Source organism: Trichinella spiralis, assembly GCF_000181795.1.
Source record: "Trichinella spiralis strain ISS 195 chromosome Unknown Scfld2, whole genome shotgun sequence".
In the NCBI taxonomy this organism is placed as follows: domain Eukaryota; kingdom Metazoa; phylum Nematoda; class Enoplea; order Trichinellida; family Trichinellidae; genus Trichinella; species Trichinella spiralis.
In genome coordinates, this window is record NW_003526941.1 from 8,852,778 (window position 1) to 8,880,529 (window position 27,752).

The 27,752-nt window shown below is 35.2% G+C and overlaps 8 protein-coding genes across 8 annotated transcripts; 6 read left to right on the forward strand and 2 right to left on the reverse strand.

Moving 5' to 3' along the window:
• The first annotated feature begins 2,479 nt into the window (after positions 1 to 2,479).
• Tsp_06991 (putative kinase domain protein) lies at positions 2,480 to 6,084 on the forward strand. The gene is made up of 10 exons (XM_003380796.1): positions 2,480 to 2,718; positions 2,839 to 3,017; positions 3,117 to 3,311; positions 3,403 to 3,577; positions 3,638 to 3,825; positions 3,901 to 4,041; positions 4,136 to 4,521; positions 4,597 to 4,928; positions 5,006 to 5,123; positions 5,185 to 6,084. The coding sequence occupies exons 1-10, from the start codon at positions 2,480 to 2,482 to the stop codon at positions 6,082 to 6,084; spliced, it is 2,853 nt and encodes a 950-aa protein (XP_003380844.1).
• Positions 6,085 to 7,402: 1,318 nt separating this feature from the next.
• On the forward strand, positions 7,403 to 11,565 carry Tsp_06992 (trimethylguanosine synthase protein). Its single transcript, XM_003380797.1, has 11 exons — positions 7,403 to 7,490; positions 7,611 to 7,782; positions 7,987 to 8,129; positions 8,242 to 8,347; positions 8,700 to 8,833; positions 9,182 to 9,381; positions 9,481 to 9,758; positions 9,834 to 10,596; positions 10,691 to 10,947; positions 11,229 to 11,354; positions 11,490 to 11,565. Exons 1-11 carry the CDS (start codon positions 7,403 to 7,405, stop codon positions 11,563 to 11,565), a joined length of 2,343 nt encoding a protein of 780 aa, XP_003380845.1.
• A 1,313-nt stretch (positions 11,566 to 12,878) lies between these two features.
• On the forward strand, positions 12,879 to 13,469 carry Tsp_06993 (trimethylguanosine synthase protein). Its single transcript, XM_003380798.1, has 3 exons — positions 12,879 to 12,972; positions 13,195 to 13,305; positions 13,369 to 13,469. Exons 1-3 carry the CDS (start codon positions 12,879 to 12,881, stop codon positions 13,467 to 13,469), a joined length of 306 nt encoding a protein of 101 aa, XP_003380846.1.
• A 617-nt stretch (positions 13,470 to 14,086) lies between these two features.
• On the reverse strand, positions 14,087 to 15,508 carry Tsp_06994 (proteasome subunit alpha type-6). Its single transcript, XM_003380799.1, has 5 exons — positions 15,433 to 15,508; positions 15,225 to 15,319; positions 14,862 to 14,927; positions 14,232 to 14,305; positions 14,087 to 14,144 (listed from the first exon to the last, which is right to left on the reverse strand). The coding sequence occupies exons 1-5, from the start codon at positions 15,506 to 15,508 to the stop codon at positions 14,087 to 14,089; spliced, it is 369 nt and encodes a 122-aa protein (XP_003380847.1).
• Positions 15,509 to 16,199: 691 nt separating this feature from the next.
• On the forward strand, positions 16,200 to 16,672 carry Tsp_06995 (conserved hypothetical protein). The gene is given in 2 exon segments (XM_003380800.1): positions 16,200 to 16,211; positions 16,226 to 16,672. The coding sequence occupies 2 exon segments, from the start codon at positions 16,200 to 16,202 to the stop codon at positions 16,670 to 16,672; spliced, it is 459 nt and encodes a 152-aa protein (XP_003380848.1).
• Positions 16,673 to 17,129: 457 nt separating this feature from the next.
• Tsp_06996 (Sel1 repeat family protein) lies at positions 17,130 to 23,888 on the forward strand. The gene is made up of 20 exons (XM_003380801.1): positions 17,130 to 17,244; positions 17,928 to 18,083; positions 18,192 to 18,264; positions 18,320 to 18,536; positions 18,719 to 18,800; positions 18,860 to 19,017; positions 19,094 to 19,297; positions 19,351 to 19,501; positions 19,575 to 19,723; positions 19,806 to 19,971; positions 20,078 to 20,448; positions 20,507 to 20,594; positions 21,010 to 21,129; positions 21,196 to 21,607; positions 21,892 to 22,273; positions 22,332 to 22,472; positions 22,556 to 22,684; positions 22,959 to 23,178; positions 23,623 to 23,783; positions 23,880 to 23,888. Exons 1-20 carry the CDS (start codon positions 17,130 to 17,132, stop codon positions 23,886 to 23,888), a joined length of 3,504 nt encoding a protein of 1,167 aa, XP_003380849.1.
• Positions 23,889 to 24,246: 358 nt separating this feature from the next.
• On the reverse strand, positions 24,247 to 25,667 carry Tsp_06997 (hypothetical protein). The gene is made up of 2 exons (XM_003380802.1): positions 25,553 to 25,667; positions 24,247 to 25,148 (listed from the first exon to the last, which is right to left on the reverse strand). Exons 1-2 carry the CDS (start codon positions 25,665 to 25,667, stop codon positions 24,247 to 24,249), a joined length of 1,017 nt encoding a protein of 338 aa, XP_003380850.1.
• An 82-nt stretch (positions 25,668 to 25,749) lies between these two features.
• Tsp_06998 (hypothetical protein) lies at positions 25,750 to 27,452 on the forward strand. Its single transcript, XM_003380803.1, has 5 exons — positions 25,750 to 25,860; positions 25,965 to 26,151; positions 26,712 to 26,833; positions 27,015 to 27,086; positions 27,273 to 27,452. Exons 1-5 carry the CDS (start codon positions 25,750 to 25,752, stop codon positions 27,450 to 27,452), a joined length of 672 nt encoding a protein of 223 aa, XP_003380851.1.
• The last annotated feature ends 300 nt before the right edge of the window (positions 27,453 to 27,752 follow it).

Below are 27,752 nucleotides of genomic sequence, written 5' to 3' on the forward strand. Positions count from 1 at the left end.
AAAATTTATTATCATTTGATTTTGATAATTTTCATTTTTTTTTAATTTTTGTTGCGCTTTCTTGTAAGCATAATGACAAATGTTTAAGTTTTTTTTCGAATGAAAGAAAATGTAAAAATGAAAAAATTATCGCTAATTTTTGGTGCAAAGTAGTTTATTTCAAATTTCTATTATTATTTATTTATTTATTTATTGTGTTTCTGTTGGTTGAAGTCAGTTTTTATCGTTGGTAAAAAATGCAAAAGCTTCTACTGAAAATGTAGTCGTCGGTGGTGATTTTCCTCGAAATTGAAAATAATCAAGCGGACATGCTTGTCATTTGTTTTCTGCTAATTGCAGTTGACGAGACAGGCGCTTAAGTTTCATGACATCCAGGAATTTTTTTCACTTTGTTTGTTATTATTATTATTATTCTGATTCAAAATTTATGCAATAGGAAATATTTCCTTTTTCAATCGATCGAACTAATGAGTTAATTAATTGATTATTATTTTTTTATTCTTCAATCTATAGAGAAGTGATTGTAGAATGTTCTATTTTAATTAAACTCTTCATTTCCCCCCAAATTTATACTTTATCACACAACTATTTCAAATTGTTTAAAAAAACTTGTCAACACGATTACATTTTCCATTTTTGAAATTGTCACTTTTGACAGCTTTTGTGACATGCAGTATATAGTTGATGAAATTTTTTGATTCAAAATGAAATATACATACATACATATCGTAGGTAATATTGATTGATTTTTTGTTTATTTTTGGTTTTTCAATTTTCATCATTTGTCGTTGTTGGTTTGATTTTGTGATTTCAAATGGAAAAAATTGACCATTCTATTTTAATGTATTTGTGTATATTTATTTCATTTGTGCTTTTCTCTTTGCTGTTTCAAGGCTAATGTTGAAAGTAGATTAGCTGCATTGTTTGCGTTTTAAAATTGCACAATTGAAAGCTGCCACGTGTACGTTTGGCATTTTACACGGCGGCACAGAGAAGATTGTGCGATTTTTTGAATGTGTCAATTTGAATCCAACCATCATCAATTAGTAATGTTTCTCCGGTTGTTGTTCAAAATTGAATTTCTCTTTCTCAATTGTTCTCAGTGTTATTTATTGCAAATGCTGCTTATCACACACACACAATCTCATTCCGGAAATCTTGACACTTTGTGTATTTATTTTTGTTTTGTTTTCCAATGCTTTGTTAGTTTTGGGATGAAAAAATATTTTTTCTTTTTGTGATACCTTCCACGCCCCTCCCTCTGCTCCCATTTCAGCGTTTCGTATTTTTTTTTCATCACTATTTGAAGAGAAGAAAGAACAAATTCTCTCCCCCCCTCGGTTATTAATATCATGTCGATAATTTGAATAAGTTTTGTTTTTTTTTCAATTGGATTAATTTATTAATTGAAATTATTAAATGAACGTGAAATGATTGGAAAATTATTTGCAATAATGCGTCGTAAATTAATCAGATCACATGACGAAAAAATTAACAACTGAATGTGGAACGGAAGTGTTGTGAGGAGAGGTAGGGGGTGTATGTTAATAGCATTAATTGTTGTTTTGTTATTTCCAACGTTGATCTTGACGGATTTGTTTAACAAGCACCAAGTTATGACATGAAATTAATTGTGTATGTGTGTGTGTATGTCAGAGCTTGACTAAATATCAACAACGGTCATGGTTCATTTGTCACCAGATGGTGGTGGTGTAAGTTGTCTTTTCTTCTGTTTCTTCGACCCTGCTTGTTTGGATTGTGCCCGACTGTGTCGTCGGTTGTAGACTGTGGTCGTCAACGTGACACGTGTTTGGTAACCTTTGGGGTCGACCCTGGGCGTCGGCTGGGTCAGCTAACGGGCCTGCTGGCTGTTGTTAGCCAGCTAATTAGCTGGCTAGTAGGAATTGAAGCCATTGTTCCGGTCGAATGATCGTTGTCCTCCGGAGAGGCTGAGAATTGTTTCGAATGAGAGAAAAAGATCAAGCTGAAATTCTGAAGAACAGGCAATATAAGCTGCTTCTCTTACTTTCTCTATCTTCTTCTTTCCATCTCGTTTTACATACACATAACACTCACGCTTAGCACTCTCAGCATCGTTGTCAGCGCCATCGTGCGTCTTTTAGCCTGCCAATTTATAGCTTGGCCAATCGGCTTGTTCTCGGGCTCTCTTTCTTTGTTAGCTATTTATTTTCAACAGCCCCAAGCAGTTGTATTATAGTTCAGTTCGCCAGTAGTAGCAGCGATGGCCCTGGCGGCAGTGGCTACTGCTTAATACAAATCTGACAGACCAACAACAGCTGTGATGATGGTCAATGCTTTTCAATTTCTCCATTAACAAATCTGATTTATTCTATCCTCCTCCTTTTTTCCATCTTTTTTTTGGTGTCTCAATTAACACACTGGCATATAATCCGACGAAAATTATTGTCCTGTTATACGGATATTTTCTATTCAATTGTTTGTTTTGTCGATTGTAACAATGATTGACGACTTGCTTCCTTATTCTAGCGTCGAAGCGGATCTCACCGGTGCCCAACGTAAGTGCGACTATTTTTTATTCTTGACAACTTCATTTAATATTATTAATGGTTTGCTTGTTTTTACCGATACAGAACCTTATTTACATTTGAATGGTTTATTACCGAATTTAACACGTCGTGCTGGCGATTCAGTGCGTTTGAAATGTCGCGTTACAGGCTCATTGCCAATCACGTTCAAGTAAGGGCTTTTTTTTGTTTCTTTTCAAGTTTTCTGATCGCATTCTGTTTGTTGAACCGAAGAACAATATGTATATATATATGTGTGTATATGTATGTATGTATGTATGTATGTATGTAGATGGTACAAGAACGACGCACCATTGTTGAGAGAAAAGAATCGTATATCGGTGAAAAGTCGAGATTATTGGTCCAGATTGAGAATTTCCAATTTGCATGTACTGGATTCTGGTTATTATCGTTGCGATGCTAACAACAAAGCTGGCAAAGTGCAGAGCACGTCTCTGCTCAAAGTTCAGGGTTTGTTTGCTTTATATATTCATTATTATTATTCCACATTTGGAGAAATATTTATTTTTGTTTTCAAATGATAAATTATCGATTTCATGTGATTTTAAGCATCCACTGCACGGAACCGAATGGACGCGCAGTCGGCGTTGATGATCTCAGCGGACAACGATTATCCGATTCATTGGATTGGCAGTTCCATGTCGGGAACGTGCCAGCCTTACCGAGGCAAAGCTTGTGCTCGATATTTGGCAGGACAGAAAATTCTCGTACATTCTGACGATCCAGAGTCAATGATGGATACTGGTCAGTAAATGTTACTATTATTAATTATATATATATATTTGTTTGAATATTATTCTTTTTCACTTTATTTATTTCCATTTCTTTTCTTCAGAACGTCAACTCCAAGCTGCGATTGCTGTAATCAGTAACAATAGTCAAGTCAGTGATGCATGTCGACAATATGCTGAACAAGTCTCCTGCTATCACAATTACAACGTTTGTGACCAAGAGTCGACACCAGCCAGTGCTGTCGGTCAACCTGGCACTACCGTCTTACCATTATGCAAGTATGTGGTATTGATTTTTTTTTATTTTTAAATTTAATCAGTTATTTTTTTCTTTTGCAGAAAAGATTGCTTGATTTTGGAAGAAGATCTTTGTTGGGAAGAATACGAGGTTGCGAAAACTCACGGTCTTATTGGCACTGGTGCACTGTTACCTGATTGTAGTCGACTTTCGGACCGACTTGACAAATGTATACATGTGATCAAAATGGATGAAATTGATCAAATTAGTCCATGTAAGTTGTTGAACGGTATTATTAAAATTGTAATTGAAGGAAATGAAATATGAAAACAAAATATATTGTTGTTTATCTTTCAATTGTTAGCGGATCCTTGTTATGTGGGTATTGGTCAAAGTTATCGTGGAGTAGCGTCGACCACTGTTACAGGCAAAAAGTGTGGTCGCTGGTCTCAGTTCGGCAAATTTTTTCCTGAATATCGAACTGTAAATCATCCTGAGCTTATAGGTAGGTAAAAAAATAGGCGGCTGTGAAAACAAGAATTGTCGTCTGTTTGTTTGTGTGGGAATGTAGTTTTTTATGTAAAATTTTCATTTTTAAGGACACAATCATTGTCGTAATCCAGGAGGCAAAAAGCCTCAACCTTGGTGCTTTACGGATGACGGACGCGAAGAGCTTTGCAGTGTGGAAAAATGTCCACCGAATACGCATCCCGAATTGGTGGAACGAGAAACATTCAAAACTAACGGTCAAAGCAACGATCGACCGTCGTTGGATCACACCAACTTTTGGAATTTGTCCTCAGATTATTTCCAGTACATCATGGTCGCGGCAGGTGTTCTCGGAGTGCTTGTATTGGCTGTGATGGCAATTTTGTTTGTCTACTGTATTCGATCTCGCAAGGCACGCAAGCACAAAAAATGTTCGTTGGTCTATGTCAACGGCAATCTTTGCAACAACGTTCACAAAAATGACGCAAATCATCACGTGAGGAGAAAAGTCGAATGCATATTTATTTGTTTATTTATTTACAATTTTGTTTTTTTTTCTCTGCATTTTCAGTTTGAACTGGCTACACTGCTTCCTCGTACTCCGGGCTTTGCTCCTCAGGTAGATTTGCCGCCTGAAATTCCGGCATGCAATATACAATTTTTGGAACCACTTGGTGAAGGTGCGTTTGGTAAAGTTTGGAAGGGCGAACTGATTGGCTACAGTAGCGAAGAAGAAGCAATTCAGGTGGCGATCAAGACGCTCAAAGAGGATGCGTTGCCTCATCAGAAAAAAGACTTTGACCAAGAGGTAGCGTTGACCAGTCGACTCAGACACGCTAACATTATCGAATTGATCGGCGTATGCATGACAGGACAACTGCAGTGTATGATTTTTGAATTTATGTAAGTTAATTTTTTTGCATTTCATTCATTCGTGTATTTACTTACTGATGATTTTTTAAATTGTAATTTTTTTAAAGGATCCACGGTGATTTGCACGAATTTCTTCTACTGCGAGCACCGTATACGCAATCAGGTGTTGTGGATAAGGAGCGCATATTGCTCGATCAGAGCGATTTTTTGCACATCGCTACTCAGGTGATGCAAAATGAAAAAATAAAGAAAGAAAATACTTTATTTAATTAAAATTCATGTTTAGATCGCTTCCGGAATGGAATATTTATCTTCTCAACGTTATGTGCACAGAGATTTGGCGACGCGAAATTGTTTCGTTACCGACAGATTGACAATCAAAATTGCAGATTTGGGAATTGCACGTGACATTTATTCTGCAGATTATTATTATGTGCAATCGAAAACGATGTTGCCGATTCGGTGGATGCCTCCGGAAGCGATACTTTATGGTCGTTTTTCAGAAGCTTCAGACGTTTGGGCATTCGGTGTGGTGATGTGGGAAATTTACACTTACGGTTCGCAGCCGTACTTTGGCTTCTCCAACCAGGAGGTGATTGAAATGGTACGTCAGCGGTGCTTGCTTCAGTGTCCGGAAAATTGTCCAACTCGGATGTACAGTTTGATGGTCGAATGTTGGCACGAGACACCGTCCAGACGGCCGCAGTTCCAAGAGCTGCACGGACGTTTGCAGACTTGGTCAGTGGTTTCCACACCGGCCCACTCGTCCATAGTCGGTGCCCACAGCGCCGGAGGAGCCGGAGGTGCTCCGTCGTTGACCCACCGCTCGGGCAGTGTCCACTCGGGACAGAGTTCATCGTTCGGTCCGCAGTCGGCTTTGTCCTTGTGTCGAGACAGTACCGGATGTTTGAACGGCGGTGTCAATTTCAGTACACCAATCAACGGTTATCCGCTGATCTCTCATTTGGCATCTTTGTCAACAGGCACGTCTGCAGTTGGTTGCAATGCCACCTCCACACCTAAGACGACCACCAACTCGACGAACACTACTACTGCACAGTGGCAAAATCAACAGGCAAACCAACAAAAGCAGCAGCAACAACAACAACAACAACAACATCAGCAGCAGCAACAAATTTATGATACCAGCACGTTGGATTTCAGCGTTGCATCTACTACCTCTTGAAACGACTTTAGCGCATTCATCAAAAAATGGGCTTTTTTCTGCTTTCTTTTTTTTTCATCCTTCAAATTATCCACGATCTCAGTAAAAGCTAGCCAAACTATCAAGTCATACGTTTTATTTTCTTCTCTCTATCTTTATTTATTTATTTATCGTTTTCTGTTTTTCAAATTGTTGTTGAAAGTGTTGTTTTTTTGAATTTTCAATTTTGGTTGTTACTTTTTTTCTTTTATTATCAGTGTGTTTTACGTTGCCTTGATAGTTGCTTTTCATTGCAATACATGCATGCACATGGAAACACGCACACGCACACACATGCATACCTTTTCTACTGTTCAACATTGTATTGTTGTTGTTGTTGTTGTTGTTACTGTTGCTGCTGCTGTTGCTGCTTTTATTATTCTGTTCTGCCGGAATATTTTTCATTTTTTATTCTACTCTTTGACGAGCTTCGAACAGTTGTAGCTTGATTTGTTCTATAACTGTTCATTTTATTCTTTTTGAGAGGTGTATATGCAATTTTACATAAGCGTTTTTCACACGTATATATGTATATATGTACATCGTATGTGTACACTGTGTGTGCGCGTGTGTATGCATGCGAATGTGTGTCTCTTTTCTGAGAAGTTTTTTCATTTTGAAGTGCAAAATTGGATCAGATGACATTCGATCATGATCAGAAACATTTTATGATCTTTATTGGAGTACCGTTTTCATTTTTTATTTTGAATGGACAACTTTTTTTCAATCGAAGTGAACCTGTGTCAGACTTTTATACTGAAACGAATAGCTTTTTCTATATTATTGAATTTAGCTTTCTCTAAAATGTCAGGCAACATTTACTGAACTTTGTTTGTTTCATCACATTGTTTGAGAATGTTTTATTTATATCTCATAGTAAAACAAAATATATTCCATGAAAAATGATCGTGCATATATATATGCAGTATGATAAATTGGAAAAAAATTGGAAAGTTTTTTATCAGAATTTTGAAAAAAAGCCAATTAAATGAGTGAAAATTTACATAATTATGTAACGTAAAATTTACAAATTTATTAACTAACTTTGTAATGTTTGGGGCAATTATTTCACCACAATCGACTGACTGACTGTTTTAATGTACTTAATTGAAATTTTAAATTCGACAATCGGCAATATTTGACCACTACAAACTTTTCTACAGTACCATGTTTTCGTTCTAAAATTGATCTTGAATATCATTACATACAGAAAGAAACTTAAAGTCTTAAAGACAGTCGTACTTTGGGAGTTTTTCCTTTTCAAAACTGCTTCAGTAAACAAGTGACTTTAAATTTATCTATGGTTTTAGCAAAGTCCAAAGACAGTGACACTGCGCCGAGCGTGTCATTAGCACGTGATGTATCGTCGGATGATTACGATGTTTCAAGTATTTTTCCTTGCGTCTTATTTGTAACGCTCGCAAGCGGTTTTGATCACCTTTATCGTTTTATTAATTGTTATTATTTTTATTTTCAAATATTTAAACTTGTGTAATTTTATTTTTCAGACGTGGCTGGTCAAGCTCAGCAAGCTGACAATGAAAAGGAAGTGCGCGTTGATGGGCTCATCTATCCTTGCGATATGCAGTTGCCTGTTTTATCGGAAGCGTTGTATGCTTGCGAACGATTTGCTTGTTGCTTCGAAAAGAATTCAAATGCTTTAGAACAAGAGAAAATTGGGTACGTTCTTTTGTTCTGATTTAATTTCCAGTCGAACTAAATTGTTTGAGTAAATTGCTTGGCAAATTAACGTTCACAACTTTCGAACATTGTTATTGTAGATTTATTTTTTTTTATTTAATTAATTTCTCACATTTATTTAATGATATTTATGAAGAAGTTTCTGAAAAAAAATCTCTTTTCTCTGATACTTTTTTTAAACAGATATGTGAGCTTGTATTTTGATTGTCTACTGAAAGCGGAAGCGTTTTGCTCTGCTATGAAGGAAAGTGTGCAGCGCAACGAAATCAAAGGCATTGTCACCGCGAAAGTTGTAAATTTATCGGCAGAAGAATTGCCTGTCAACGGTAGGCAAACATTGAGCCGACTGTATTGCAAAGCATTTAAAAAGGATTTATAAAGTGCTGCTGTTGTTTTCTTTCTATTTAGATTCTGTTGTTTCAAAGTGTTATCTTAAAGTTGACGGACTGCTTGCTGCCGCAAATGAAAGTTTAATTCGTGATATTTTTGCAGAATACAACGTTCAGGAAATTGCCAATTTATCAGACGTTGATTCAACTACAGGGTGAGTGTTTTGATTAGCATTGTAATTTTGCATATCATTGCAAGCGCGTTGTGCACGTTGTTATTATTTGCAGCAGCTTGAAAATATTTACAGTATGCATAGGAAGGGAAAAAGAACAGAAAAAATTATTTGTTGGATTTGTGGTTAATTATTAATAAGATAAGAAGAAAAGTACTAAAATTTTTATGATTTTTATGGTATCTATCTTTTTCTTCATATTTTAATAAAAATATTTATAGTTTTATTGTGATTTTCAAATGATATTTTTTAGTTGTTATTTTGAAACTGCACCAGTAAGTATACTGTATATATTTTGTTTTTGTATTGATTGTTTTTTTTGTTTTTTGTTTAGAACTAAAACGGCAACTTTGAAATTCAGCAGTGAACAAGATGCGGAAAATGCAATGCTCGAGCTCAACGATTTCGAACTGGATGATGGTGTTTGTTCATCTTCATTGAAGATCTCATTTTTGACACCTGAAAACAGTATAAATTAGTTTTTTTACATTTATTTTTTCATCTTGAGCAGATCGACAAGATGATGAAATTTTTTTACACGTAAAATGTCTAATAGTATGCATATGAATTTATAAATAGGTCGTGAAAATGGAAACTAAAATCCAATAGAATAGTTATAAAATGAATCTGTTACGTTGTGCAAGTGATAGGTGTTTTGTAAAATTATTATTATTATTAGTTGGTGATGATTTTATTTTTCTTTTTATTTTATACATTTTAAATTATGCAATACTTAATGTTTTTGATTTTTCTCTCATTCGGCTATTGGTATAATTTATATGAAATATAAAATAATAGGCGTTTAATATAATTTAGATAATAACAATAATGTTCGGTTGTCTACTACTGAGTTTGTTGCTCAGAATGAAAAAGCAGTATGTGTTGATGATGAAACACGCCGTTTACAAATTGAAGCCGAAGCTCAAAGTAGTGACACCAGAGTTGATGCTTGTCAGTTGATGGAGACGAATTTAGCCGCCGATGTGCCAACTGCTGATACAGAAATTGATCGAACAGTAAAATACTACTATTAATTTACATTTATCAGTGCCGATTTTTTTCAGTTTATAATGTGATGCATACATATTATATTATTTGTTGTTTTATTTTTTTAGGTCGATAAACAGCCACCGGTTGTTCATCCTCCAACAGTGGAAATAGATGTTGATCAAATTTCAGCTCATCTGAGAGAGTACATGAGGAACAAGAGAATTAACTGGGCAGAAATGAATACGGTCAAAGAGTTGTGGGTAGTGTTGAATCAGTTGACTTCTGAAATTGGTTGGCAACCGGAAGAAATGTTGAAATTGGGCATGAAAGCTGCCCTGGAATATGCTGTTCAAGAGTTCAGCACGGTGCAGTGGTTGGCCCAGCACTTGAAACATTTAATCCAGTAGTATTTTTGGTTATTATCCATGTTGATAAATGTGAATTTTATTTAAAATGGGATTTTTTCCTTAAATTGCAGATTGTGGAATGACGAATTGATGTTAGAAAAGAGAAGCGAAACTAGAAAAGAGTTGCTCATGGCTGTGGAAGAGGATCTCTCATATTTGCCCAAAGCTTCACCGTACTGTGGGTTGAAGAAGAAGAAAAAGAAATATCCCGTAGTTAGAGGTGTAGGTGGAATATTGGAGAGGTTGAGAAAAGAAGCGAACGATGCGGCACAGTTGTCGACCAAAATGGAATTGAAACAAGAAAATGGAAGAAAAAAGCAGCAGCAGCAGCAACAACACTTGGTTTTTGCTGCAAGTGCAAAGTCTGCCGCCGTTAAAAATGGCGAGACTTCATCCACCACCACCACCACCACCACCACCAAATCGGCACGTCATCGTCATGCATCACTTTCTTCAAAAGAATCTGGTGAAGCGTCGAGTTCGTCAGAAGATGAAGCACAAGAATGGAATACTGTGAATGCGAAATTCCACAACAACAACAACAACAACAACAGTAGGCCAGTGCATAATGCAAAAAACGACATCCCGTCGTTCCACCAGTACTACAATCCAATGGTGCAGGCAGCGGACGCGCCGCCTGATTTGGCTTACAATCATTTCGTTGGTCACACATTTCCAGATACCTCAGCACATTTGATACCGATGATGACTCGCCTTATGCCAATGTTTTTGCAATTTTTACAACAGCAGAACTTTCAAATGCCTCTCACCACCACCACCAACAACAACAGCAACATTGCACAACAGCAACAACTTTATCAACAATTGCAAATGGTAAATTTGGCTTCATATAATTAATATGAACGATCTGTGTGTGATCGTATAATTAATTTGAAAAGAGAACATTAATTATTGATTGTAAATTTAGTTTTTTCAACAAGTTGGTTTTGGAAATGCACGTCCACCAGCTCCAGTTCGTCAGCCGTTGAATTTGGGTTTTCGATATCCAATACCGCAGCAGCAACAGCAGCAGCAGCAACCACAACAACAGCAGGCGAACATGTTCGATCGATCTGCTGCTGTTGCTGCTAATGCTCATATCAATGCTTACGGTTCAAATCGATCTATCATACCGCCAAGACCATCACTGACCGGCATTCATTCACAGGCCGCATTTGTTCACAGGTACAGTTCAGCGTTTGCTCCAATGTCATCGTACACTCATGGGCGTCATTGATGTTGAACAGAAAAAAAAAGAATTATTTGGTTCGTATATCGTGACTTATATTATTTTCCTCTTTTTTATTCGTTTTATACTACAGTGCGTTTATTTTTTCATATTTTTGTTTGTGTAAATGAAATTTCTCTTTTTATATATTGTAATAAATGAGTGGATTTTGTTTCAGTCGAATAATGTTTGAGTGACAAGCGACAATAAGCCACAGTTTGGAAATTTATTTTGAAAGCAACAAATGGGGTGTGGCGTGGGGTGGGGGTGATTCAGCAACTTATTTTAGGAAGTGTTCAATTTCTACTGCTGCTGCATGTGTTCCAAATGATGATTACACAAATATCTCTGCAGTATCGTTTCTGTATATAAGAATTTGTATTATATTTTTTTAAAAAAATCTTTAATTTTTCTTTAAATTGTTTATAACAATGATGATGATGATAATAATAATTATAATAAATGGATATTATTCCCGTTTTATTATAATGGTTTCAAGCCAGCCGACATTGCGTAGTCTAACAGTGGTTGATGTGGACATTCGGCTTGGCAGAATCGGTCGAAACGGTCGATGACCGTTTGGAAAAAGGACATGGCAACGACGAAGCTACGCATTGAATCTCTGCGAATCATTTCCGGTGTGTTTTGCTTGCAAACGTTGAGCAAGTTTTCTCGAACCGGCAAACGAACACCGGCGCATTTATCGAACGCATCTTCCACAACTGGCAAATATTTTTTTAAGCTGAAAAGAATGCAAAGATATACATATATATATATATTAGGGTATTGTTTATTATTTATACATATTTATTTATTTATTTATTTATTTACATTTCGGTTGTTCTGCTTCGACAAGTGGTTGTTGGTAAATTGTCGTTCAACAAATTATTGGTGGCGACTAAATTTTCCACAATCAAACTTCGTTGTATTGCTGCGCACGGACACAGTGCATTCTTCGTCTTGTCGAACGTGTAAATGCACTGCAGATTGGTTTTGCTCATTCTGAAAAATTCATTTGGCATCATCAACAATAGTGTAATATTTAAGTTTATCCATAAATACACCGTGCAATTTATGCATGAATTTTATATTGTTGTTGTTGACAAAAAAGAAAACAAAACTTATATTACGCATGTTGCAAACATCCGGCCAGAAGCTTGATGCAGTGCTTGTTGTACATACGAGGCAGTTGTTTGGCAAAGCATTCGGCGGTCGCTTGAGAATGTTGTAAGTTGTCGAAAGCGCATTCGGCAATATTAGCATAGATGAACATTCTTGTTCGATAGTTCGATCTTCTGCCAATGCAACAACAACAACAGCATCAGATTATCAGTAATGCAACACAGTATTGAAAAAATCCACTTACATGGCTTGTGTGTTGTTGGAAGTGATGAAGTCGATGTCAGGCAATTTTTCCGGCATGATCTGGTAATTTTGCAGTCTACTTTTGTAGCATTGGTTGATGAAATTTGGAAAAGAGTCGAACAGCTTTCGACGAATGCACTGCTGCGTCTTGGAATCCCGTTGGAAAAACGTATTCAGTATCATCTGTTCCGTTTGCAAAGATTTGCTAATTGTGCTGGACGATTTGGATGATCTGCGCATTGCAAACACATCCAGTGTGTTCTTGTTAAGCCGACACAAATTTCTATAGTTTATTTAAAAATTAATTGTCAAAAACAACATTATCCTGTTCACCTGTCGGATCACACTATTCAAAAACTGAGGTCAAATCAAGATTGGTCATCCAATTAAAAATTTACATACATACACACGTAGTATTTGTTTACTTATTATTCAACCTTGAAAGTCAATTTTATCAGTGCATTCTGAGCCGAAAGATCAAGTTTCTTCAGGCGTGTGCTCTTCACTGCATTAGTATTGTAATATGGGGAATTTTTGCTTAAATTCGCCTTTTATTTCAAATACTGACATTTGTTTGTTTGATTTGGAAGAAAACTCGACAGGAGAAGCACAATCCGGTAAGTTATGTATGTACAAAGTAGTACTGGTTAATATTTGTCAGATGAAGATATGACTGTTATATTTTAATTTAAAAATTACTCTTTGAAAAGTTACCATTTCTATTCTTATGAATGCTATTAATGAGCTTTGTAAATGCTTTGTACATGCTATTAATGAGCTTTGTAAATGTCGTGTAATTCATTACAGTATTATAATTGATGAGCAAGGATAAATAATAGTAAAGTTCGATAGAGATGATGTTGATCGTGGAACTAGAGAAAACGTGTACGTACTTGTTTTTGAATTCTTCATTCCATGCAAAGCACTGTTTGGACAGAGCTGCAAAGTCGGTTTTCAATTCCGCTTCCAATTCTTCGTGCAAATTGTTTTTCTGAATTTTGTCTTCTGTACAGTCGAGAAATATTTGAAAAGTGTTTTTGCATTTATTTTCGGCCGAAATCTGATCGAAATTGATCAAGTGAAAAATTGTCAATCCGAATATGAATTCAAATGAAAAATTTCTTACCACCAACTGCGCAGTTGCTAACAGAATTTGTAGCAATACTTTCAACTGCATTGCAGCTATTTTCTCGGAAACGGCTTTCATCAGTTGATTAAATTGAAAAATTCTGCTCTCTTCTTATGAAACTATCATTTAAACAGGTGAACAGAGCTATTTTATCAGGTCATTAAATTCAGGTTAATTATCGATATGAACGATAGAATGGGAAAATGTTTATTTTTCTTTCGAGGCTGAACATTCATTCTTCTTCTACTGTTGCACAATTCAACATTTTATGCGAATTGTTCAGCAGTGTTGAAAAAGAAATTTTTATTTATTTTTTAAATTGGAAACAGAAATTTACATATAATTTGTTCTTATTTTTTCCCAGTCGGCCTAATGCAGGCATGTTGCAACAACGACTGTTTTCTAGGCTAATAACGTTAACGACAGAGGCACGAACTTGTACAAGCAAGTGGCATGGCCGATATTACATCATTAACGACGTTCGACCGCTTTTAAATATCGCGAACAAAAAGCAAATGCAATTTCAAATTGGCCATTTTATTAGAAAAAATTCACTTCTGCTTCTTATTCTAATAAAACAGATCATCCATAATTTAAAATTTTTAATCTTTCTCGGCAATAGCATTCAAGTGATCCTCGATTTCTTGATTGGTCAGAAATCTAAAAGTGAAATGAAAAAAATAACACTTAAACTTTACAAAGTGTATTAGCATTAGAATTCACCAATGCATATATCTGTAAACACACCTCACTCTTGGATGTTCTTGCGCTACTACACAAACTTCGGATTCTCCGGATCGCAGTTCAGCCGCTAACGATGTCTGCAAACATTCTAATGCAATCTAAAATGCAAAACAGTTTTTAAAATTTACATTTTAGATTCTTTATTTATTCAAAATGCTTTCTTGAATTGTTTCTGCGTTATCAAAATCAGCTTTCTTTTTAATTTTCTTCTCCAATATCGAATTAGCTTGATGTTGCTTCGGCCCGACACTAATGCCACGAAATCCGCAAGTATAACCTGCTGGATCTGTGCGATATATCTGCGGTCCAAACTCATCGTCATAACCAACGATAATCATCGCTAAAACACGCACACACAATAATGTAAGTAATAAAAGCGAAATGAAAGTTACAGCATCCTAATGGTCGCATTTCCGCATTCTGCGTATAGAGTTGATTCAGATCTGACACACGTTTGGCCAACATGTCCACAGTGATGTCATAACCGTAGCGGTACTTCCATTTCCCCGCTTCATAACGTGTTCTGTGTACTTGCATGCGAGAATCGGCTGAGAAAATAATTTTATTTTTTTAAACGTGCAAATCAACAAATTCTACCGTTATTTGAAAATGCTTACGCAACTTTCCAATTACCGCACAACCTATCGTGTCAGTCAACTTGTACAGTGAAGTTACTGTCGATGCATCAATCAGCTTATCCTAGAAAAAGTTTTTGAGTAATAACACTAAACATAACTTTCAAAAGATTTAAAAAAGAAAAAAATATATGGAAAATAATTTTATTCATTCATCATGTATTTTCATGGCTTTTTTTCAGTTTCCAACTTTATTCTATACTCTAAATTGTTACAGTAGTAATTACGGCTACTTTAAGAAAACTGTTCGTTTCTTTTCACACTGTGAAACTGAAAGATGGGAAATATATTTTATTGGAAAATAATGTTTAAAATCTCCAACAATACTAAAAAACATAGCACATGAGAATTGATAATTTACCGGGACTTTCTTCTGACATGCGATACAAGCAATGTCTTTGCCCTTTAAAGCTACTGCCGTAAGATTCACCGAATTTATTGCTTTGAACGCATATTCTAAAGAAAATCATTCATTTGTGCTATTTGAATAAAATAATGCCAGAAAACTAGACATAATATAAAACTTTCAGAACAGATGTAAGCATTGCTCCAACATAAACAACACTCACCTACTTGGTATAGACGACCTTCAGGAGAAAAAATAGTTATGTGGCGATCAAAGCCGGCAGATGCGCCTCGAGACATTTTGCTGAAGCACATGATGATCTGTATAAATTATTGAACGAACCAAACTGATACTACCGATAGAATTTATTAACTACGCGATTAAATTAATGTACATTTATATAGGTCATTGTGTATTTATTTACTGAAACCCTTGCTTAAAACAAATAAAGAATACCAATAATTTAATATAAAATGCAAATTTTCCACAGCAAAACATGATACAGTATAAGTTATAATGGAAATCATGTAATAATTCAAAATTTACTATTGATTATTGATATTATTCTGTTATGTAGCTGTTATAATACACAAACGTGCGATGAATGTTTGAGATTGCATTTTATTTTAGTCCATATTGAAAAGAAGCGGAGTGACTTGTAACGTTACAGTATGAAACATAAGTCAAGAAAAAATATTTTTATACTGTTGTTTATGTGATTTCCTTTACAATTTTTCGTATGTAACTTATTTTTTTGCCATTCTTCGATGCATTTACAATGCTTAACAGTGGCATATTTGCTCCTGCGGTTGCTGAGCAACGGATACAACGGTAATATTTCAGTCGTTGAAAAACTGATTTTCAACTTGTGTGTGGAGTTTGTTTTAATTCAGTAGTATTTATTGATAGTATAATTAGTGGAATTCAGTATTATTGTAGAATGGTAAGCAAACTTTTCATTCTATTGTTTGCATGTAAATTCATTATTAAATGAAAACGAACGTTTGAAAATTCAGGAATCTGTAACAAAATTGGATGAGAATATAGAAAGTATAACCGATGCTGAAAATCATCCCGAAGAAATTGATCGATGGATTCAGAATGTTACAAGTTTACGTCATTCGAAAGCGCAAGCTGCGAAGTTTCGATCTTTGGAACCGATGCCTGATATTGAAGCATTAATGCAAGAATGGCCACCTGAATTTGAGCAGTTCTTGTCAAAAAAGAAATTGCACACTGTCGGCTTCTCCCTTAGCCTGGAAGAATATGCGGATTTTGTGTGCGCAGTGTTCGATATTCCAGTTTATGAAGGTTCAAGAATTCAGTCACTCTTGGTACTTTTTACATTGTTTTCGGAATTTAACAACAATCAACACTTCAAAGCGATGACAAATCGCGAAGGAACTGAAAATCATGATTTACACGCTGAATCTTCAGCTATACCAGATACACTTATATTATGAGTTTACTTTTTCAGAGATTAGCATAATAATAAATTTAATTCAACGTTACGACGGATCCGATATACATGTTTACAGTATCATTACGAGTAATATGAACTGTTTCCAACGATTGATAGAATTGATTAATTTTATAATTTCAACACTGTAAATGGTTTATAATTTGTTGATTTTAATGCAACGAAATTTTTACTTACAAAATGATTTTCTGACGTTCAACAATTTATAACGCACTCATGACAATTATAAACAATAAGTGAAAAATTGTATTCTGAAATGATTTATAAATATAATGCACAATTTTTAAGTTCTATTAGAAATTTTTAATTGAAAATTTAAATATGACAAATAATTGATTACAAAAAAAATAAAGACCAGATGGGAATGGTGACGTCATGATAACATTAACTTGATTGTATTAATACTGTAAAGAATTACAATCTTTTGTATTAGGTATATCATGAAAACTGTAAATTTTAATCGTGTATTTTTTGTTTTTTATGTATTTTACTTTGCAACACTGATTGGTAACTTGTTAGGAAATAATCGTCTTGAATCGGCCGTGCTTGATGACGGTATGTGCACCATTTAAATGTATTCAGTTAATTCGAAATAGATCTTATATTGAACTGCGTGCTTACTTTGTGTGTTTCATTTGATGTAACAGAATTTTATTGAAATAGTTTGTATTTTTTGAATTTATATGACTCTGAATTAATAGTTTCAATGTCAATTTACTATTATGCAGTGTGATTTTTAAGCGTCTTCTATTGTAACAGTTTCGATTGTTCAGAATTTCGTTTTCACAGATATTGTTCGATTATTTATCTTTTTTGAATTTATTTGAAAATTTTACATTCATTATTTATTGTTTGTTATTCGATTTTTATATAGATTTGTATAGATTAGATTTCTTTTCTCAACAAGGAAGCAAATTGAAAAGCGACCTAGTTCACTCTATCTGGTTCATGCAGTAAATTTTTTGTGCACGATTTGCTTGCGTTAACTACTTTTACTGTTGTAAAATTGTTTAATTTATAATTTAATTTTATTTTTTTAATCCACTATATTTGTGCTTAGAATGAAATGGTTATTTCAAAGTATTAAACAAGTCGTGATTTTTGGAATTCTATTTATTAATAATATTGAATTTTTAACATATTTTCATCTATTCCAAATGAACTGTTGCCCTTTTCACGTTATTGTGCTGTTTTTGAACAAGAAAATGATTGTTTAGTTGGTATTTTAATTTTTTTAGCCGAAATAGTTACTGAATCAGATGAAAGCAAAGATGTGCATTCAGTTCCATTGTACGAACAGAGTTCGGAAAAAGTGAAAAATGCTCAGGCTGAATCAACACCTGACTTTCAAACTGACCATGAAACAAGTGAAAGTCAGGTGGAATTTCCGAAAGGTTTCAGTTAAAATTTATATATATTTTTTTCTACTTTTGAAATTTAAATATTTATAATCAGAAATTGTTACGTTATTTTGAAAAGTTGTATGTAAATTGCTTATTTAGGCAAAAAATATTACGAAGAAGCGTTAACGCATGTAACTGGTAATTTTTTTCGAAATAAAGCTGATATGAAGAGGTTCATCATTTTGATGCTTTTGATAAAAATTTATTTCACATTATCAAAATTTCAGGGGTTACGAGTTGTTGACCAAAGCTGCAGAATTTGATCACACGGGAGCTTTGGAATATTTAGCTTTCATGTATTTGTTTGGCGACAGCGCCCCGTGGAATGTGAATAAGTCCAAGGAAATCTTTCTGCACTTGGCCAAAAGAGGTTCACCGAAAGGTCAGACTGGCTTGGGATTTCTCTACGCTGCGGGTCTACTGACTAATTCCAGCCAAGCAGATGTAAGAAAATTTTTTTATTGCATTTACTTGCCACCTTGATTTCACTGTTGTATTATGAAGGCGGTTGTACTGTACAACTATGCAGCCATTGGTGGAGATCCGTGGGCGCAAATGATTATGGTTATAATCAAAAAAATATTTTTTTTCTTTGCAATGAAAAACAAACAAACTTCTTCTTTCAGGGTTATCGCTATTTTACTGGGACAAATGTTCCTCAGAACTGTGAATCAGCGTTGTCACATTATCGAAAAGTTGCGAAGCAAGGTTTAGGTTTATTAATTTGATAACTAAATTTTGTTGTTCACAAAATATTTTTTTTCTAGTTATTGACAAAGTGACATTTTCTGGCTTTATTAGTTCACAAAGAATTTATTTATCGGATGAAATGGCAGATTTGAATGCCAACTCTCAAGCTATCATTGAAGAGAATATGCTGCAGTATTATAAATTTTTGGCAGACAAAGGAGATCGCAATTCTCAGGTATTTGAAGAATAAATTTTAAAAAAGGGGAAAAAGTATATAATAATTGCCTAAATATGTTATTGATTTATTTAAGATTGGACTTGCTAATCTTTATCTGTCTGGAGCCAGAGGCATTGAACAGAATGTTTATCTAGCTTATCATTATTATTTGACAGCTGCCACTGCAGGTAGCGGTACTGCGTTGGCCTTTTTAGGCAAAATGTATTTGGATGGAACCCCTGCTACTCCGGCAGATCCTGCGACTGCTTTTCAATATTTTTCAAAAGCTGCGGATAAAGTAGTCTTGGTTTTTGCTTTTTCTTTTAATTGTTGGTTTTCTCTTTTTTTAAGGGAAACACTCTCGGTTATAGTGGACTTGGTCACATGTATTATACCGGAAGGGGAACGGAGCAAAATTTTTCCAAAGCATTTAAATATTTCAATCTTGCCGCGGAACAGGGAAGTCCAGAGGGTCAAGTCTATCTCGGCACCATGTATTATCGTATGTATTTTTTAAATAGTTTTCTTTTTCATTGAATTTCAATTTATGGAATATTTATTTATGATTTATTAAGATGGTTGGGGTGTAACTCAAAATCTTCCTGCTGCTTTGAAATTATTCCATTTGGCAAGTCAGTCAGGCAACGTAGTTGCCTATTACAATCTTGGCCAAATGCATGCCATGGGTTTGGGCGTAGCTCGTAGTTGTTCAACTGCAGTTGAGGTTTGCAAAATTAGCATACTTATCGTTGAAGTTTAACGAAATTTGAAAAGCACAAATCCTTATTCTGTACTTGAAATTGCAGTTTTATAAAAATGTTGCTGAACGTGGAGTGTGGTCGACGATGCTTATGGATGCATATTTGGCATATCAAAACGGGTTGTACGATCAGTCGGTGGTTCAGTATTTGTTCATGGCAGAGCTTGGTTATGAAACGGCTCAAACAAATGCAGCTTATATTCTCGATCGAGGTTATGTGAATTTTGTTTCGCTCTTCAGACATGCTCTATAGATGATAGAAAATTGAATAAATGGGAAAAAATAATTTTTACTTATTAGTTTTTGTTTTATTTTTAGGCCAATTGATTTATTTGAGCAAAAATTCAATAAATCAACGAGCGTTTTTATTGTGGAAGCACAGTGCAGAGCAGGGGAATGGTTTTTCCCGAGTGCGAGTTGGTGATTATCATTATTACGGTATTGGAACACCAGTGAATTACGAAGAAGCTGCGGCGAATTACAAAACGGCAACAGAGTTGCAACGTAATCCGCAGGCGATGTTCAACTTGGGATACATGCATGAAAAAGGAATCGGCATCAAGCAAGATTTGCATTTAGCCAAGAGATTCTACGACATGGCGTTGGAAGTTAGTGCCGATGCTGCTTTACCGGTTACACTGGCGTTGGTCAAGTTGTCCATTCTTTTTACATTGGAAAAATTACAACACGTATGTTTCATTATTATTATTATCATTATTGTTTAAAAAAATGAATTCAATTTTCAAGGGTGAATGGTGGAGGTTGGAATTCATGGAATCGACATTTGGCAGTTTTTGGGATCTTTACATTATTACGGCCATAGGCGCTTCGATATGTGCATTGCTTCACTTTCGACGGCAGCATCGCTGATTAATCATATTTGTTACTAAATTTCAAAAAAAATGAACAATGATCATGTTGCCTGATTTTTCTTTTCTGTTTTTTTTTCTTTGTTGTATTACAGTCTGTTTTTGCAAAAACAGCATTAAAAAATTTTTTCCTGTTCAATTTATGTTTTATTTCTTCAGCAGGATGTTTTTACCTTGCTATATGTATACTTTTGTTTTCTGAATTTTGGCTTCAAATTTACATCTTGAAATGCAGTTGCAGAAAGATATGAACATTGGAACGTTGTCGTTGCAAACACGTTTGAAAAGTTTCTTTACCAAAAGTTTGATTTACACATTTTTTTTGCATTTATTTACAAGATTATTGATTGTATTATTTATTGGTGAAAATTTATATTTCAGCTTCGGCAGAACGTTTGTGGAAAAGCGTCACTTCAGTGAGCAACGTTGGTCGTAGGAAAGGCCGGGCGCGGTCGGTGAGAAAAGCGAAAGATTTGAACCGTGGTCAGACGATTGGTTCAGGTTTGTACTTTGTTTTTTTGTTTTGTTTTTTTTAATATTTTTCCCACCATACATGGAATGGTTCAGGAAAAATTAATACCCTGTGGCCCGGCTTGAATTCGGCACTGACCATTGGTCAGCAAATGTTGGAGCCGAAATATTTGCCGCCGGATCCTGAACGTGAACAAAAGCTGTTGAAGCTGCGCGAAGTGACCCGAGTGAGTCGTTTGAAGTTGCATCCGTTGGAAAGGGGCTGGTCTGGGACTTCGTTGAAAGGTCGTAAGCTTGGTCCTCCTCCATGTATTGCGGAACGTGCGTCGTTGTTGTTTGCTTTTATTCTTTTTATGCTTATGACTGAAGGGAGTGGTACCTTTTTTGTGTTTGATTTTAGAAGAAAATTCCGATCAATTCAAGACAGTTGTTCTGGAAACGAAATCGGTGCGTCACATGACTGCGAGGCTTGGTCAAGTGAAGCGGATCAGTCTCTTAGCTGTAGTTGGTAATGGAAATGGTCTTGCTGGTAAATAAATTTGCATTTTATTACATACATATACATATAAGAACATTGAGAAGAAATATCATTTTTACACTTGTACTATGTTATTATTATTATTATTATTGTTTTTTTTTAATTATTTTCGGTTTTGCATTTGCGAAAATGCTTGAATCAAAGGCTGCTTTACGCAAAGCTTCGAATATGGCTGCAAAAAGACTGAGATATATTGAGCGATTCGATAATCACACAAGTAATATTTTAAAAAGAGAACTTTTCATTTTTTTTAGTTATGAAATAATATGCTTAAATTGCTTTTTGAAATTAGTTTATCAGGATTTTTGGGCTGAATGTCGTTCAACGCAAATATTTGCGCAAAGAATGCCAGAAGGTTATGGTTTGCGCTGTCACCGGGCATTGAAAAGCATTTGTGAGTTGGTTGGAATAAAGAATTTGTACGCCAAAGTCGAAGGCAACACTCGTTGCTATCAATCATTGACGAAAGCTTTTTTCACGGGTTTGCTAAACCAGGAGACATACCAGCAGTTGGCTGATCGTAAGCGACTGTTGGTTGTGGAATTTGCAAAAGAAAAAGACTACTTTCCAAAAGTGATCGCTAGACCATCTGGGGAGGAATCAGTTAGACGAGATTCAGAAATTGACAAAGACGAAGTATAATCTAGCAGTTGATGTTCCAATTACCTCAACAAATTTGTCGTCTTTTATCAAGGTATTGGATGTGGACGATCTTTACGGAGAAGGTCGATATCCGTACAAAAGACCCAAGCGAAAGCCCTTTTGGATCAACCAAGCAGGATATTTGCACAAACTATGGAAAGAGCACCCAAAACGTAACATGGACGAAGTCAAGGTTATCAGTGTCTTTTTTTTTTCTCTTAGTGGATTATTTATATTTTTTGACTGAAAATTTTTGTTTCTCTTATTTCTTTTCAGATACGTCTCTTGGCTGAAGGCATTATAGCGGACGATACAGTTGAAAGTAGAGTATTGAGACGAGATCAAGAGCAGAGACTTGTTGTTGAAGGCGAAATTCCATTGCCTATAGGAATAGGTCTTAGTGAAGTGAGAAAAGAGACTCTGAACAGTGATCAATGATATTCTGTGAATTGGAGAATGTAGTGGGAATTTGACTTACGGTGACTCAATTTTTATGTAAATTGATGAAAGAATTTTGCAAAAAAATGCATTTAGAATAAAAATTCTCAAAAAATAAACTATAAACATTTCGTTTAAAAAATAATATGCGGCACTTGTTGTGAAGTTCAACGTTTATTTGTTTATTGGAACTTAAACATCATTGAAGTACGGTAACTATATTTCTTGCAATTCAATTCAGGTTTTTGTACTTGGATGCGGAAGCGAGAAAATTGAACAAAATATAACAAATGAAATTTATTTCGCCTGTCTTGGGTTTACCGAACAAGTTCAGAATGTTAGCTGTTGTTCGGAAGCAGACAGCATGTTTGCGAATGTGTTCCGATTTGTTCCAGCCGGACAGTCTGTTCACGCCGAAGCCGAGAAAAGTGAAAAAAACACGCAGTCGTGCGTTCAGTTTGGTTAGAGGGGTCGAAACGGAAAAATTAATCGGTATGCAATTTTTTAATTGTTCTTTTCCTTGAATCTGATGTTCAAAGAGCACGAATCACTTTGAACATGTACACAACACTGTTCAACATTAGACTTTGTGTTTTCTATGTAATGAAGAGAAATTTAAAAATACAACTCAAATTAAAAAACAATGCGGTTAAGTGCAACACTGAGTTTGGATATTTTGAAAATTTTCATTTAAATATTTGTTGTCTCGATTGTTTATTGACTGGTAAATTGAAAGTGGCATTCAAGTCGAAATTCTCAATTTTTTCTAGTCAAATAATATTCTTTTTTACGTTGTTCTTCTTTTCATTCTGACCAAAGTTATGCACTACCCTGTTCAACACAAAGTTAAGTTATATATATATATATTTTTTTTTTGTTACGTTAAATTTAAAAATTCTATTCAGATCGAATCATCGATCAGTGCAGCAGCAGAATATCAGAATCAGAGACGGTATTTTGCCTTTTCAACCCTGGTGCGAGCGATCTTCCACTTAAATTATTTGAAGCGGGAGCAAAAAGAATGATCATCTTAGAGTCGGATATTGAATTCGTCAGCCAATGGCAGGTGAGTTGCATTTCATGATAAGTTGCATGAAATTTACATCTTTTATTAGTGACATCACTGTTTCGTAATTTAAACACGTTGTTAATTAAAATTCAGATACAGTAAGAGGAAATGGAACAGATAATCAAGTAAATACGTTTTATTTTTGATCTTCGTTTGAAGCATCACTTTTGTGTGTGAATTTTTTTTCTCACTGAACTTATGCTTTGCTCAACCATTGTTTGTTAAAAATACGCTCATTATTTGGTCTTTCATATTTTTTCTTACATATCTTATGACAAATTTAAGATCTTTATTAATTTATGGGTTTTTTGTTTAAAATTGCTGTCATTTATGTGAGTATTCATCATGAACTCTAATACTAATGAACTGAGCGTGAATATAAGACGGCTCTTGATAATTCGGTGATCTTATTTTCAATTTCAACAAACTTTCATGATTATTAATTGTGGGCTAATTTTCATCATTTATTCATTATAAATGATGTTGAAAATGAGAGCATTACACAGAAAAATTGAAAGGCAGTATGAGCGTGAGAATTGGCTGCTTTAGAATTGTCTGCTGATGTTTCCGTAAATGAGTTTTTGTCGTATTCATCCAGTAAATAATCGGTCATGAATGAATTTTCCATTTCATAATTTACCGCCTCGTCCGATTGTTCCATCTGTTTGTCATCCAAAACGACCAATTTGACAGTAGTGACCGTTTCAGTGATCGCTAGACCATCACGCTGAGAAATTTTCACATAACACGTCCAAAAGCCGCTGTCGTCGGCAGTGGTATTAATTATTTCCAACCAAAACTGAGCGTCAGGTTCGTTGTAATAGAACTGATAACGATGTGCATTGGATAGGATGTCAGCTGTCAGCGTTTGGCCATTACGACGTTGGCAGATCTCGTCGAGATTTCGGTGAATCACCGCATTACCACGGTCCAATTTCAGCCATATTGCATTGTCCAATGTCCACGTCACCACATAGCTCATACGATTGTGATAAAATTGCGCATCGGCACTGATCTGTGTGGAACAGTTGAAACGCCAGCCGTAACCATTCTGGACATAAGCCACGTCTTGAAAAATTGCAATCAAAGCAAAAGAATAAACAAAAAATTCAATAATCACACTAGATTTGCTAAACGAATAAGACTGAGAAGCGCATGCTAATCTATCCTGAAATGCAACACTGGAGCTCTTTGTTTTTTTTTCAATGTGATTTTGATGCAGAAAAAGCATTTCCTGCCCTGTTGGGGTTTTTCTTTCATCTTTGAAAATGTCGAAGCTCAGAAGTGATCTTTCCGAGTCCATTATCGACGCTGATTCTTTGAATGTGGCGTCAACCTCGCGGCCAGTTTGGAATCGATCAGCTCAGATTGATTGATTGTTCAAAGAAAGAAAGATTGAAAACTATTTAAAATATGCTATTGCTTTTTCTCAAATTCATAGATATATGCTTATGTATGTATATATGTATGTATGTATGTATGTATATAAGATATATACGCGTACTCATTTGCTTTTGCTCTTGAACTGAAGCTAGAGGAATTTTGCGTTAATGAAAAGAGAAAAGTTGCATCAGAATTTAGAAAACCTATGATGCTGTGAAGATGGCTTGATTACTGCGTGGCATTGAATGAAGAATGCAAGCTGCACCGACTTGTGTGTGTGTGGATAGGAATTTAAATTTTTAGCATTGGAAAATAATAAATTTACATATCCAATTTCAAAACTTGAAATTCGGTCTTCAATGGAAACAATCGATGAAGCTTACTTTTGTTGTTGGTGTTGTTTGCGTTGACTTTGGGCAGCATGTAGGCAAATTTGGCTAGTGCTGTTGCAGTGCAGATGTTGATTATTAGACCAAGCCGCAGCACTGGAGACTGCATACGGCAGACCCAGAGGAATGGCGCGCCTTCGGGGCAGGGGGTCTTTGCAATATTTGAGACGGTTGGCTGATTTATCTGAGCGATGGCTCTAGCTTTGAGCACGACTAATGAGCTAGCTGTCTTGCGAATGAGCGTCTTAACGATTTCTCTTTTCCACAAATTCACCACTTTTTCATTCTCACGAACAAGCGTTGTAATAGATTAAAAGGTAAGGTACGATCAAACATGCGACAAATTCATTCTCACTGTATCCGGTCGATTATTTCTCGGTTCCATTCAAGCGGTTTTTATTTGCAGCGTTTTGCTAGACAAAACAAGTCGCGTGTTTGGACGTACAATTTCGACTTTGGTCGATTGAACGAATTGACGGTGAAATTTTTCCGAAAAAATCAAGTCTATCCGTTGCACGGCTTTTTGGAAGCTTGTGCAATAAATCCTGATCCACAGTGGACTGCCACAGGCGAACCGACTGCAACCAACAGAGGTAAGTGGAAACTTCAAATGAACAACAATGCTAGCATCGTATTTATGCAGATTATTTTCTAAAAAAATAACAATAAAAAAAGAACTAAAATTAATTACAAACAATTTCGAAGAATTATTATCTTTGTTGTTGTTGAAATATATTTTCCAATGCGCTGAGCTTAAATGTTTTTGTGCACTGTGAGCATTTTAGCAAAATATCCTACTGTCTGATGCGCAGGTTTGCAGTTTTAATTTCAAATTATATTTTGAAAATAATGATTTCTTTAGAATGAAACAATCGTTTGTTCGTTTGTTGTGATATTTTTCACGAATAAAATAAATAAATAAATAATAAGGCAAAATTATAATTTTTTAAGATGATCGATTCAGCTAATAACAATAATAATATCACCTCTTGATAACTCGTTTCTCTCAATGCAGGATTGAAATTGATAATAAGAAATTGGATTTCAAGTTTGAAAAAATAATTAAATTTCTTATTAAAGAAACCTTTATCATCAGTGGTGCGAGTCTGTTATTGATTAATTGAAGCAGTGATTTTTCATTTTGTTCTTTCAGATCCTCCGGTTATGTACATTGGGGTGTTGCCTCCGTTCAACGAACGTTCCACATTTCTGTGTCTTCTGGCAAACCGAATGATGCGTCAGAACGCTTTCGCCTTTGGGCCATCGGAAATGTTGGTATTTGTTTCCGCACCGAAATACATACTCCTCCGTGCCGACGATGTGAAATTGCCCAAAATGACTCGTTATCGTTGTCTGCATTATCATCTTTATTTTGATTTTCAGCACATTTTGACGGTGCGTAATAATTGTTGTTGCCATTTATTGGAAATTATTTGATGACGTTCACAATTTTCAGGAACCAATTTCAACATTTTATCCGAGCATTTCTGTTCCGAAAAAAATCCAATACAGTTCACTAGTGGAAAAGGTGAGTTTTATGCGACAGTTTTATTTGCACGCGCTTTTGTTTACATGCCACGCCCAGTTAGTTAGTTAGTTGATAGAATTTGATTATTTGATCGTCGATTTGCATTGATTATATAATCGCTTGCATTGTTGCGCATTGTATGGAAATTTTTCATTTCATAAATATTTGCATGTTGTTTCTGTTCAGACGTCACTTGATGTCAATTCTCTGTATTTGGTGCACATGAAGCCTAAATTGAAATTGCCAATAAAGACCGACAATCGAAATGATCTGTCCGTCGATCACGTGCTATCCGGATTGTCGTTTTTTCACAGACAGCTCACAGCTTCACCGAAAAATACTACAATTGAAGAATTTCTGTCGTGAGTTATTCCTATTTGATCAATAAATAAACAAAAATGGATATATGTTTGATGTTTGATCATGCTAACGATGATCGGTTTTTCTTTTAGAAATTTGCTACCGGGCGTGAGACCTTATTTGGAAAACTTTGGTTATGACTTTTCACAGAAATTGCAATCCATACCAATGGAACAAATTATCAGCATGTATCAGAAAATTATCGACTGGCCAGGTTACACGGAAAGCGGTTGCAAAGGCGAGGTCGATGATTGGTTAGAGATGATTTGGACTTCTCCAGCGAAAAGCTAATATTCCAATTTGCTT

Coding starts and splice junctions, on each gene's coding strand:
- Tsp_06994 (XM_003380799.1), bottom strand. CDS start 15,508: ATGTCTCGAGGCGCATCTGCCGGCTTTGATCGCCACATAACTATTTTT. Junction 14,306..14,861: donor CTGACACGATAGGTTGTGCG/GTAATTGGAAAG, acceptor GAATGTTTGCAG/ACATCGTTAGCGGCTGAACT. Junction 14,145..14,231: donor CAAGAACATCCAAGAGTGAG/GTGTGTTTACAG, acceptor TTTCACTTTTAG/ATTTCTGACCAATCAAGAAA.
- Tsp_06996 (XM_003380801.1), top strand. CDS start 17,130: ATGAAAACTGTAAATTTTAATCGTGTATTTTTTGTTTTTTATGTATTT. Junction 20,449..20,506: donor CATTGGAAAAATTACAACAC/GTATGTTTCATT, acceptor TCAATTTTCAAG/GGTGAATGGTGGAGGTTGGA. Junction 23,179..23,622: donor GCAGTCGTGCGTTCAGTTTG/GTTAGAGGGGTC, acceptor AATTCTATTCAG/ATCGAATCATCGATCAGTGC.
- Tsp_06997 (XM_003380802.1), bottom strand. CDS start 25,667: ATGCAGTCTCCAGTGCTGCGGCTTGGTCTAATAATCAACATCTGCACT. Junction 25,149..25,552: donor AAACAACACCAACAACAAAA/GTAAGCTTCATC, acceptor AATCAATCTGAG/CTGATCGATTCCAAACTGGC.
- Tsp_06998 (XM_003380803.1), top strand. CDS start 25,750: ATGGCTCTAGCTTTGAGCACGACTAATGAGCTAGCTGTCTTGCGAATG. Junction 25,861..25,964: donor CATTCTCACGAACAAGCGTT/GTAATAGATTAA, acceptor TTTTATTTGCAG/CGTTTTGCTAGACAAAACAA. Junction 27,087..27,272: donor ACAGTTCACTAGTGGAAAAG/GTGAGTTTTATG, acceptor GTTTCTGTTCAG/ACGTCACTTGATGTCAATTC.
- Tsp_06992 (XM_003380797.1), top strand. CDS start 7,403: ATGGTTTTAGCAAAGTCCAAAGACAGTGACACTGCGCCGAGCGTGTCA. Junction 7,491..7,610: donor GGATGATTACGATGTTTCAA/GTATTTTTCCTT, acceptor TTTATTTTTCAG/ACGTGGCTGGTCAAGCTCAG. Junction 11,355..11,489: donor ATCTCTGCAGTATCGTTTCT/GTATATAAGAAT, acceptor AATGGTTTCAAG/CCAGCCGACATTGCGTAGTC.
- Tsp_06993 (XM_003380798.1), top strand. CDS start 12,879: ATGGGGAATTTTTGCTTAAATTCGCCTTTTATTTCAAATACTGACATT. Junction 12,973..13,194: donor GACAGGAGAAGCACAATCCG/GTAAGTTATGTA, acceptor GATAAATAATAG/TAAAGTTCGATAGAGATGAT. Junction 13,306..13,368: donor TGGACAGAGCTGCAAAGTCG/GTTTTCAATTCC, acceptor TCTTCTGTACAG/TCGAGAAATATTTGAAAAGT.
- Tsp_06991 (XM_003380796.1), top strand. CDS start 2,480: ATGATTGACGACTTGCTTCCTTATTCTAGCGTCGAAGCGGATCTCACC. Junction 3,312..3,402: donor AGAGTCAATGATGGATACTG/GTCAGTAAATGT, acceptor TCTTTTCTTCAG/AACGTCAACTCCAAGCTGCG. Junction 3,826..3,900: donor TCCATGTAAGTTGTTGAACG/GTATTATTAAAA, acceptor TTCAATTGTTAG/CGGATCCTTGTTATGTGGGT.